The sequence below is a fragment of the Phalacrocorax aristotelis genome, chromosome 1 (genome assembly GCF_949628215.1).
Source record: "Phalacrocorax aristotelis chromosome 1, bGulAri2.1, whole genome shotgun sequence".
NCBI classification, from domain to species: domain Eukaryota; kingdom Metazoa; phylum Chordata; class Aves; order Suliformes; family Phalacrocoracidae; genus Phalacrocorax; species Phalacrocorax aristotelis.
Window position 1 is genome coordinate 158,037,614 of NC_134276.1, and position 11,603 is coordinate 158,049,216.

The 11,603-nt window shown below is 44.5% G+C and overlaps 1 protein-coding gene across 1 annotated transcript in view; it reads right to left on the reverse strand.

Moving 5' to 3' along the window:
• Nucleotides 1-10,268, reverse strand: part of APPL2 (adaptor protein, phosphotyrosine interacting with PH domain and leucine zipper 2) — a 39,785-nt gene extending 29,517 nt beyond the window's left edge. Inside the window, exons 1-2 of the mRNA XM_075075428.1 lie at nucleotides 10,010-10,268; nucleotides 4,942-5,040 (exon numbers count right to left, since the gene is read on the reverse strand). Of these exons, the coding sequence (XP_074931529.1) occupies nucleotides 4,942-5,040; nucleotides 10,010-10,063 (153 nt within the window). The 5' untranslated portion in view covers nucleotides 10,064-10,268. The remainder of the gene's footprint in view (nucleotides 1-4,941; nucleotides 5,041-10,009) is intronic.
• Nucleotides 10,269-11,603: the final 1,335 nt, after the last annotated feature.

Consider the following 11,603-nt stretch of genomic DNA (forward strand, 5'->3'; position numbering starts at 1 on the left):
TATGCATGCCCTAGAGAGCTTGACATGTATCTACTGAATTATAGCCTAACAAAGACAATACATAGGAAGATGAAACAAGCAGCACCATTCGAAAATGCAGACATGATGTGTCATGACTTTGGGGAGAGAAATAACACTGGTATAAAGCACTACCTAAAACAGCCCTAGACAGATACAGGCTGTCCTGATACCCGTGTAATGTGGTACACACAACCCAAGACTATTCCATGATTGTCAAGAGTTTCCTTAAGGGTCTGGATATAAAAAGGCAGCAAGCTCCAGAGATTGTTGCCCGTGTGACTCTGGAATCACAAGACAACTGTTGTGAGGCACAGATGCTGAGCAGAATTACACTTCACAGTTCCAATTCTGTTATCTCTTTGGATATATTGATAAAGGCAACATGGGTTTCTTTTTATTCCACTTCTGCCATCACTGCTTTTAGTATCTAGAAAGATTTGTCAGGAATAATGAGATGAAACCTCTTTCCAATGACAAAATATTGCATCTTACTTTCCTCTAACCTGCTTAACTGTTTACCCCTTCTAACAGGCAGTAGAGACACAACAGTCTCCTGAGTTTCTAAAAGGCATTTTGTTTCAAGTGAAGATCCCAGCTGAGACACTTCTATAATATGATGAAGAACTGGAGGTGACAGTAAAACTCTGAAAGTAATTTACTATTGCAGTGGGAAGTCAGGAATGTAAGCTGGGCAGACTTTGCTCATACACCATTGCAAAAGCATCAGCATGCAACTTGAGTAAGTGAAGTTTTCTAACGGTCCCTGGTTGCTGCATTACATATTGCTCAGGTAATAAAATGTGCAGAACAATGAACACAAATCAGACAGCAGTAATGCCAGATGCATCATCAGGACTTCCTTGTAAGGAAGAACTACTACAAGAACAAACTCTGTACAGAAGATTTCCTGTATAAAGCTGCTAACGTGATAACTACTTCAGGGTAGCACAGCACAGACAGGAGAACTACAGCAGGAAGTGCAGGATGTACTCACACTGATGTGGTTTATTTGATGAAAAATATAAAAATGCTTCACTAATTTACACACATGGGCTTGCCAGATCAACTAAACTTCATTCCTCGGCACAGCTCTTACATTTGGTTCCTGGGACTTCTCCTCGATCACATCACCATACACTGCATCTGCCTTGTAGCATCACAGTCTCTTTTTCACTGAAGAACTCCATGTGTGAAACAAAGTCACCACCCCATCACACCTGGTATGGGTGCCCAAAGAGGTGGAAGCACTGTCCTGATCCTGCACACAAACCAGGGGATTCTCACACATTGAAGGCCCTGCACCCAAGGACAATCTGCTAGCAGTAAAACATCCAGCTGCAGCCCCGTGTTACAGGCCCTTCCACATCAAGTGGCTCCATGTGCCTAGGCAGCATATCCACTGCAACACCCTGCAACACCTTCACCCTGCACCAGGATGCTGCAGACCCCTCCTTCCACTCTTGGGACAAAAGCAGTTTCAAGTAATTTCAAAGGTCCACCTACATCGTTCACTAGGTGCATTCATTGGGATGGACTTCATCCCAATAACCACCCTAATGTCATTAGAAAAGTCAAAGGCATGCAGAATGAAGTCCTGCCTGAATACATATAAGTCTGAAAAGTTAGGTACCCAGCACCTGGCAGAAACCTGTATCTTAAGGGAAAAAAATAAAAAAAGGGGTGTTCATAAAGATTCCTGCTTTTCTAAGTGTTTTTAAAACCCCGGGCAAACATTTCTCTCTTTCTCATGTTCTTTTCAAATGCACTGATCCAAGTGTTTAGAGCAGCTTGAGCTGTCAATTTACAAACTTAATGCTGCTCCGCACACAAAGCAGTGTTTTGGGACAAATATACCCATATATCCACACAGATAATTAACGGCTTGCAGTTGGTACTAATTGCTACTCCCCTGAGACTTTGTGCTGCCTCCACTCAGAACCATCAACCATTTGAGCACAAGCTACAGTGGTTTGAATTACATGAAAATCTGAGTTTTCACCAGAAAAAACACCACACTCCTAGTAAACTTCTCCAGAAAATCTTGAGAATATGGTTGGCACACACCTGGGAAATTTTACAGTTCAGAATGTAGTTAGGAAGAAAATGAGATTTAGGTTTTTAGAACTGTCTTAACTGTTTTGAGGGGGCACAAACCCTCATTTTTCAATACTGTGGGCTGGTACAAGCCACGGCTGTTTTGTCTGCCATGACTGTGATTCCGGCCACTTTTATGAACTTGTGTCACTGCTTCAAAGTAGGTCAGTAACTGTAATTCCTAACTTACAGAAGAGGAAATCAGAGCAGGGGATGTCAGTGACTTTGCAAGGACAAAATTTAAGTCAGGAAAATAAAAAGGCAAATTCAGAACCTGGCTTCTCACTTCTCTCAATTTTACACTCTACCAAATCTCATTCCCTCTCAAAATGAAAAGGGTTGGTAGCACTTACTAGTATGTCACTACTGAGGCCCAGACAACGTGTCTACAAACAACACAGCAGCAAAAGCTGATTTTTCTCTCAATTTGTGATTAGGCAGCAAAGAAATATTACACATAGATTTTTCCTTAACTATTCATTCCTGTTTAGTGGGCAATTCAGCACTATACTTCTCTTTCTATGGCAACCGCAATCATAAAGTTTTGCCATAAGGGGTATGCCTCTCAAAAATTGAGGGTGAGTTCAGTCAGAAAACATGTCTCCCCTTGACATATTCAGGAGCAGTCTCTTAAAAGGATATATTGATATTTCCAAAGCTCAGTAAAACTAGTCAGCGTTTTGTAGGCTAACACTGATTCCTAACATTCTCTTGGGAATTAACCACCACATATGGCTGAATTTCCATTAATTTTTATTTAAAAACCAGAAATTTTGTCCCAATCTTAGTCTGTTCTTTTAGGTCTCATGCAAAAATATCAAGACTTTTTAAAGCATATACATAATAAAAACCACAAAAAGTTTCAGTCTTCTTTTCCACTGATTTAATTAATATGACCTACTTATGCTTTCTTCTTACTGCAATGTCATTTTTTTGCCACTGCTGGATCACAAGGACACAAACGCAAACTGAAGTCACAACACAGTGATTCCCAAGGAATTAAATGGCAGAAGCAGCAACACTAAGAACACTAAATGTTGAGCCAATGTCCTTGGTAAACTCCTGAACACTGGCCACTAAACCTGAATTCTCCTAAGTCCCTGGCAGTGTAGCGTAGGGTGCCCTCCTCCACATCCTTACAAAGCTTGACTTTAAACAACTGCTACGCACCTCCAATCTCAAAATGGCACCAAACATCTGATGAGGTATTTCAAGGAACACATCCAACATTCACAAGTGACTGAATATTTAGATGAAACTAAAGCAGGAAGTGTCAGGACAAAAGTGGCCAAGAAGCACTGGAAAAATGAAGTAGACTCATTAGTACTGCAAAGTACAGATGGATAAATGCGCTGAGACAGTGAGAAGAAAGAGGAAATGTCATAACTGTGGGGCAGCAGAAATGGAGAAGGCTAAAACCAGAGATGGAAAGGAAGAGGAAAACAAAAGCAGACAAAGCATTTTTTCATAAATCACAGGCCAGAGTAACCGCTTCCTAAAATGCCATCCTAAAAAGGCAAAGGAACACTTAGTCCACAAGCTGGACACTTAACAATCAAGCCATATTTATCCTCTGATTTCCTTCTTTAACCTATTTCAATCCTACCCACCCTTCAGTCTCAGATTTCTACCACCCAATGTGCCCATACTCTTGCTACTCTTAAAGCTCAGTGACTCTACCAAAATGCCCATCACTGACTTTCAGTGCTGATTTCATGTCACCTCTCCGGCCCCTGGCTACATGCTGAATTGTTTCCTAAATATCTGAGCTGTGCTGTAAGGCTCTGACTGCTCTGCATTTGCACGGGATCCAGGACATGAAGACCCTGAAGTTCTCCAAAGCTTGATCCTCCATGTGTAGGTAGCTAGATTGTGGGCAGACGGCTCTTTCTTCCAGGTCATACTATCAGTCACCCAAAAGAGCAATCCCACCAAATGGAAATAGACTTGCAGTAGTTTTATAGCTGAGCTGATTCCTGGTAACATAAGAATCAGGCACTCAGTCTTCCAGTAAATTCAAAATACCCCCATTCTCATTTCTCTGTGTCCTCTGATTTACTGGTTTAAGAATAAAAAAAAAAAAGCTGTTGTTTCTAAGGAACTTGAGTATCTAACCTGCATAAATACCTGCAAGTGTTCCATGGGATACTGTATATGACTTTAAAGACCTGCATATGGTATTTTGAAATATCCAGTTTTATGCACATGGGAATCCTAGCTTCACTGAAAAATCACTCAGATTTATAATAACATTTTCCAAAGCACTGGATATGATGTACCTTATGAACTTTACTTTCAAAGGGAATTATCCATCTAGGTCATGTAAGTGCTTTAGAAAGTGTTATTTTTTTCTGCTCCTGCTCCCATATTTTTAACAGTGACTACTTTAGGTACTCAACTTCAGTATGACTCAAAGCACACATTCTCTCTGTAATCAATGGACATAGACAGCTCCTTTCAAATGGTGAGTCACAGCATCTCAGTCGGATGCCTAAGTCCATGTGAATACCTATCTGTGTATTGTGTCTACGTTTAGGCAAGCAATTTTGTCAAGGCTGGCCTTCCAATGTACCATAGGGACATACCACAATTATTATTTTATTAATTGTTTGGAGACAGACAAAGCAGATAAGATTTTTTTCATGCACATGACTTTCTGAACATTGAGGTGGGAAGGGCCTAAGATATCAGATGGAAAACACCCACAACTCCTTTTAAAGCACAAGAGGTGCAGGTACTTGGCAATTTTCATGTAAATAACAGCATTATAATAGCAATTTATCTTCTACTTGACATCAAACAAAAGAAACACAAATGAAAAATTACCTGAGCACCATAGACCCGTTGCATTGCCTGAAGCAACTGGTTCGTATATTCAGTAAGGGTTCCTGCATCTTCTTCAAATACACTGAGCAAAGAACGAGTCTTCAATAAAAGAAAAAACACAAATGGTTTTAGTCCCAAGTGAAAATATTAAAGAATCATGAACAACTGTAAAAAGATGGTAGCAAAAAGATTCAAATCAATCAGAAATAATAAGCCTTTACCTTTCCATGATTCTGTTTATTCAGAATCTCAGAACATGTAGAAATTAGTCCTTGCACTATGGATAGGTAAACTGAGGCATAAGGAAGTGAAGTGATAAAATGCTACGGCCAAATCCTGACTCCTAGTCTCTTGCTCTAATAGACATTCCTTCCAACATAATCAGGAATGTAAAAAATCCTGAATATCTGCCTGCTGACTACAGTAATCCAAACCACGTTAAGGACGCTGGGTCAAACACCACTGCTTGCTCACTTTACTTCTCTAATGTCAGACTGCATTAAAAGCACCCCTTTCCATGAGATAATTTACAGAGTATTAGTCACTCTCAACTGTCTTGAGCAACTCTTAAAGGGCCACTGCCAAAGCTAGCTGACGTAATGAGACCAAACAACTGAACGTTTATCTACAACAACAGGCGGAGAAGTATACACCCACTCAGAGATACCCCGTACTTTCTCCATTCTGCTAGCTCATCCTCATCACCAAATGGGGGAAAAAAGGGCATAATGACTTGTGTTTCCTTAAAGACAGTAATTCCCTTGGTTTGTTTCAGTGAAATCATCAGGAACAAAGAATTGTGTTGCTGACACAGCTCCTGAGATGGGAAACAAAGATATCTCAGAATAATGCCAAGCTCCAGGATTTGCTAGGTCGAGACAGTTATGGTAAAGGGAAGGCGGTCCCTTTAACAAAGTCATGATCCATCCTTAGTCTTAACTTTGGCAAATCCAATCTATTTGATGCTAACTGGTAATGTCTCTCCATCTGTACAGCTAATTTATATGACATTAATTAGTTTCATCTGCTTACATGAGGGACATGCATAAACTCCAGTTCTTTCATAAACACGTCAGTCCTGAAACAGAGCAAGTGCTTTATCTAGCCTCATATATTACAGGAATCTCTAACGTATCTGAAGTATCCACGTTCAAATCTGGGAAATTTATTTCAAAGAATTAAGATTAAGTTGCTCCACTATTTTAAAAGACACGTGGACTTTCACAAGGCATTTATTCTTCTCTGCCCAGACTTTATGTTTGTCCTGAAAAACTCAAAATCAGCACCCTTCGAACCCTGACCTAAGATTAAGTATAATTTCATCTCTGTCAGGAAGTATCTAAGCCAGAATTTTGTGTTGCTCAGCAGTTAAAGTACATGACTTGGGAGTCAGTCCCTGGGTTCTGTTCTAGACATTGCATGGGAGTACTTCCATACTTTGTGTAACTCTAAAGCTCTCAACATTTCAGTCTGCTATCATGCTAAGCTGCTACAACACTTCCTACCTTAGCGACACTGGCAGTCAATGTATTTGGGTAACTAGTTTGAGATCTCAGCATGTAAGGACATACGTAATACAAAGTACTGTTTTCAAATAAAGAAAACATAAAAACCAAAGAATGCAGAGAAGGCCAAGTCAATGAAACTGATACCAAGAACCCAAACTTATAAAGGACCTTTGTGAGGAGCTTCCCTACAAGGACAGTAGCATGATTTTGAGGGTTTTCCACACTACGCTGTTATTTCAGTAATTGAAAACATATTGGTTTTCCAAAAGATCTGGTTTTAAATGTTTTTATCTTCAATGATGCATTAAAACAAGCAAAACTAATGTCAACAAACTATATTCTATCTATACAGTGCTTGTCTTTCCTGTTTGGTGTTACAAGAGCACGTGAAATGCACAGGGTATGAAGATGGTTAAAAAATAAATTAAGGGAAGGCAAAAATGATAAAACTTGACACAAAGTTTATTGAGACAAATCTCAAGCCAAGACTAAAAAGTTATAAAGAAATTGCCTAAAGTAGGCAACAAATCACAGGTTTCTGCATGCAGGGAAAGGTTTCCAAAAACAGGGATGTCAGCTGCATTCTTAAACATTACTGAATTTTTGTAGGATCAGTTTTTCAGATGTCTAAATATGGGTTCAGGTAGAACAGATCTGGGAAATAATTTCTGAAAGTTTTGGCCTCAGTTATTAGCATATTGTTCAAAAATAATAAAAACAATAAATGATTCAAGCAGTTTGGAAGTTGTTCTTGGAAACTTTTATATTTAAGAACACCATTTTAAATCACTGCAACAAAATACCAGCATACGTATATTTTCATTGTCGCTGTTTTGACAAATCCTGGAACAGCAGCTAATGCTGCCGAAATAAACCAGTAATCCAAATATTAAGCTAACATTTAGGAGGCCTCATTAATAGCACCATTATCTCAGCTTCTAAAAACACAGGAAAAAAAATCTACTTTCATGTAAGTATTTACCTTGGTTTTAGCATGACTGCTTATGTAAATCTCTCCTATTTCGTGGCCAAACACTTCAAAATCAAGGCACTTCTTATGGCTTTTTCAGCCAGTTCTTGGAGACAAACCAAGACAAAAGTACTATATTGTATGGGAGGGAAAAATCAAGTTTCAAAAAATGGATGAAGAAACAACTTTGGCCTAATTCTCTTCTGCCTTGCACATAATTTACATACTTCACACAATTTATACAAAGTGAGGTTATATCCTCATTTTACCATCTCTTTGCATTGCTGTACGTGACTGCACAAGGCAGAGGAGAATCAGGTCACTTTATGCAGAAGTAAATGATCCCATAAGCTCCTACGCTGTAAATTCTGTGGGACAGAGACCGCCTTTTTGCTTTGATTTTGTAGTATGCAGCGGGATCCTGTTGCACTGTGAATCTAAAGCTCTCCCCAAGAAAAAATAAAAATATACAACACTGAAAAAACCCTCCTGTTTCCTTGCATGAAAAAATAGATTTTAACAACACTGGGCCATTAGAAAAATTAAACAATGCCCCTCCTTCCCAAAGTTGTAGAATTTAAACAAAAAGTAATGACCAAATCAAGCCCAATCATCCTGCAAATACTCGGGTTTATGCACAGCCTGGTATTTCCAGTAATTGCAAAGGAGATGTTAACAGCCTTCATTTCAGGTCAGAAGAAAGATGAAGACCTCCAAATTTAATTCAGTTAATTGTTCAGCTGCTTTCAGTCATTGTTACACTTTTAATCATTGAAGGAAGCGTTGACTGAAAAGGTAAAAATGAGTCCACTTATCCTGTGTATCAAGTTCTTCAGCTCCAGAATGCAGTGGGGAGGTTAATACTAAAAACGTTAATAACTGCTCATAATAAATCTAGCACATTTTGGTCAACAGTGGAACACAGAACAGTTCAGGCTGGCAAGGAACTCTGCAGGTCGCCTCGTCTAAATCCCTGCTCAAAGCAGGGCCGACTCTGACACTACATCAGGTTGCTCAACACTTTTTCCAGTCAAGTTTTGAAAGTCTCCAAAGATGGAGATGATATGCCATATCAAACAGATGATGAAAATTGTTGTTGCTAGGATGGGATTTCATGGAAACACAGAAAAAACAGGATAAGAAAAGGTGATCAAGATCAGCCCCAAGACTCATTAAGTTGTGACAGGTGCACGTCCAGTCTTTCCTTCAAAATGTCTCATGACAGACTCTGCAACACCTTTAGCAATCTGTTCCACACCTTACCTGTTCACTCCTCCTCCTGATCCATCAGCAGACTAGTTAGGATTACAACACAGGGCTACATGGGAACAGGATCCATGCCGGTCCACCCTGCCTTCCCTTCTTTTTTCTTCTGCTTCACCAATTACTTTTCTATCTCTGTCTGAACCACATTTTGTCCACCACTGCACCTTCCCCAGCCCTTTGTGAAATTTCCACTCTTTCCCCTTCTCCCTGCTTCTCTCTTCCACCCAAACTTCCCACCTTCCATCCTCCTTTCCCAGCTGTCAAGGCCTCACACCTCTCTGCCACCCAGAAAACATCATGACATGGCGTGTTCTTTGCTGTGGGGTTTCCACAGTCCTCAGGGGTCACTTCTGCAGCTATGTCCCATCGTGGCTCCCAGCACTGGGGCACAGGGTGCTACACTGGGCTGGGCGTAGCACTGGGCAGAGGGGAGAAGCGTTCTCCCCCGCCTGCAGGGCTTGGGAAGGAAAGGGCAGGAACCACCTGCCCTTGTTTCTCAGACTCCTTCAGAAGGAGGTCATCTTCGTTGGGATCCACCTCACCTCATCTGTCCTCAAGGGAAGCCCCTGTATCTGAACCACCGCCCTTGGGATCCCTCACCACGAGCGGGAGGAGCAGGCATGCTGGCAGTGGCATTCCTTCAGCCCACTTGTGCCACCGCGGCAGGTGACTCACAGCACACGAGTCTCCCTTTCCCTCAGGAACCTCGGAAGAAGCCAGGGCAGCAAGCCATGCCCACCTATCCTTCCCCAACGCACCTCACCTCTTCAGGGCAACCCTTACAGCCAGCCAGCACCCACCCCGAGGGGAGAGCGTGAGGGAAAAGCCAAACAAGGGGTTACTCTGAGGGAGGTGAGGAGAAAGGGCATCGTGCCCCTGGCCCCTCACACCCTGTCCCCCCACGCTAGGGTGCAGCCCTCTCCTCCAGAGGCCCCCAGGAGCAGACACAGGCTGTTTCTCCCTGACAGATGCCCCGTAGGAGGCCAAAGCTTCCCTCGACGCCACACGGGTGCCGCTGACCTGCTTCCCAGCATCCCTGCTCCCCGACGGCTCCGACCGGCGAAGTCACCCTGACCCACTTCGGGAGCCCGCCCCGCCGCCCTGCCCGCCTGCTGGCACCCGTCTCCCCGCCGCGGGAGGGCTGCTCCCCGGCCCTCCCGAGCTGTCAACCCCGCACCGCCCGGGCCGGACCCAGCGGGCTGCCCGCCGGCACCGCCAGCTCAGGGGCGTCCCACCGGCGGGCAGCCGGGGCTCCTCCCCCGGCAGCGGCCGCGGCGCGGCTGCACCCCCCGACCCAGCCTCGCTCCTGGCAGCGGGCCGCTACCTGCGGGCTGTCCTGCAAAGCCTCTTCCAGGAGGAGTTTATCGACGGCGGGCATGTTGGCGCTGCGGGGCGGCTGGGCGCGGGGAGCTGGGTGTGCGGCGGCGGCGGTGGCGGACGGCCGCTGGCACGCCCCGGCGGCGGGGCTCGGCGGCGTCCCTCCCCGTGGGGGCGGCCGCGGCTCTCCGCGGGCAGCGGGGCACGGCAGCTGGCTGGCTCCGCTGGCGGGTGGGGGCGGCAGCCCGCGGCCGCTCACTCCTCCCAGTTCCCGTCCGCCGGAGGAAGCGAGTCACGGGGAGGGCCGGCGGCGGGAGGCAGCGCGGTGGCCGGCCGGGCGGGGATAGCTTCCTGCCGCCATTAACTCCTCGGGCCCGGCCGGCGTCGCGGCGGCCTCGCCTGTGGGGAACGAGGCCCCAGATGGATGGTGCCCCTTTGCCTCCCACCGAGCCGCGGGCGGCAGGGGCTGGGACGGCTTCCCGCAGCCCCACTCGCGGCTCCGTCCCCTGGGAAGGGGGAGGTAGTGGGATCCCCCCTCAGCTGACGGAGATCCTCGTGGGTGTGATCGGAATGAGGGAAAGATCCCGTCCTCCAGCCTCGGCCTGTGGGGCTTGAGGACCTCCAGCTGTGGGCGAGGCCTTTGCCGTGCCTCCCGGGGCGTCCCGGCTCTGCTGAGGGGAGCTGGGGGCTGCGGCAGGGTCAGCCAGGCGCAGAGGGGTCCCCCAAGGCCTCAGCTCCCTTTTAGGCTCTGTGCAGCCGCTGGGTGAGATAGGTCTTCTTACGAGCAGCCCTCATCTGTGGCATCTGCCTTCATTCTTGTTTATGGACAGCTCTGCAAGCGAAACTATGGGATCACAGTGCTCCAGGGACGTCAGTCACCCCTCAGTCATGTCCCTACACTCGGTGGGGTTAGAAGGGATGAATTTTAAGTTCTGGTCCTTCACATACAAAGCCATGTTTTTATTATCATCTTGCTGCTGTCTTAATTGTATTGGATCACTTAAGCATTTGGACATAAATTCAGATGCTTAACGTTTTCAAAGTAAGCAGATTCTTGCTTTGATCCATGAGTATTTCATTACGTTCACGTTTTTGAAGGGTGTCCACCACTTCTGGGTGCCTCGGTTTCCGTAAAAGTCCGGAGTTACTGATCTGCAGACCAGTTGCTCTGTTCTTGTCAGTCGTAGCATTTGTTGTTCCAGTGTAGCTCGAGGCAAAAATGGAGATAGGCAAAACCAGAATCCCATTTAAGAAGAAAACATCTCTGAAGAGTTTAGGAAGAATCCTGCTGGTTAAACAGAATATGCAAACAGAAATATTGGCTGTAGAATGATGTTGTCGTCTTAGAAGAAATTCCACAGTCTTCAGATAACTTGTGTTGCTGCCCTCTTTTGAAAGAAGAAAAATAATTTTTAAAAAATGCAGCTCGAGTTGTAAGCAACTCCAAACGTTAGCATTGGCTTGCTTTGCCATTATGGTAAGTGCCTGCTCTTTGCATCTAAATCCCAGTGGATTTTTCCACTTCTGTCATTCTTATACAATAGTGAACATTTTATATGGCAAGAAAGGTGATTGCTAGTACAGATTTTTTTGGTGATTAA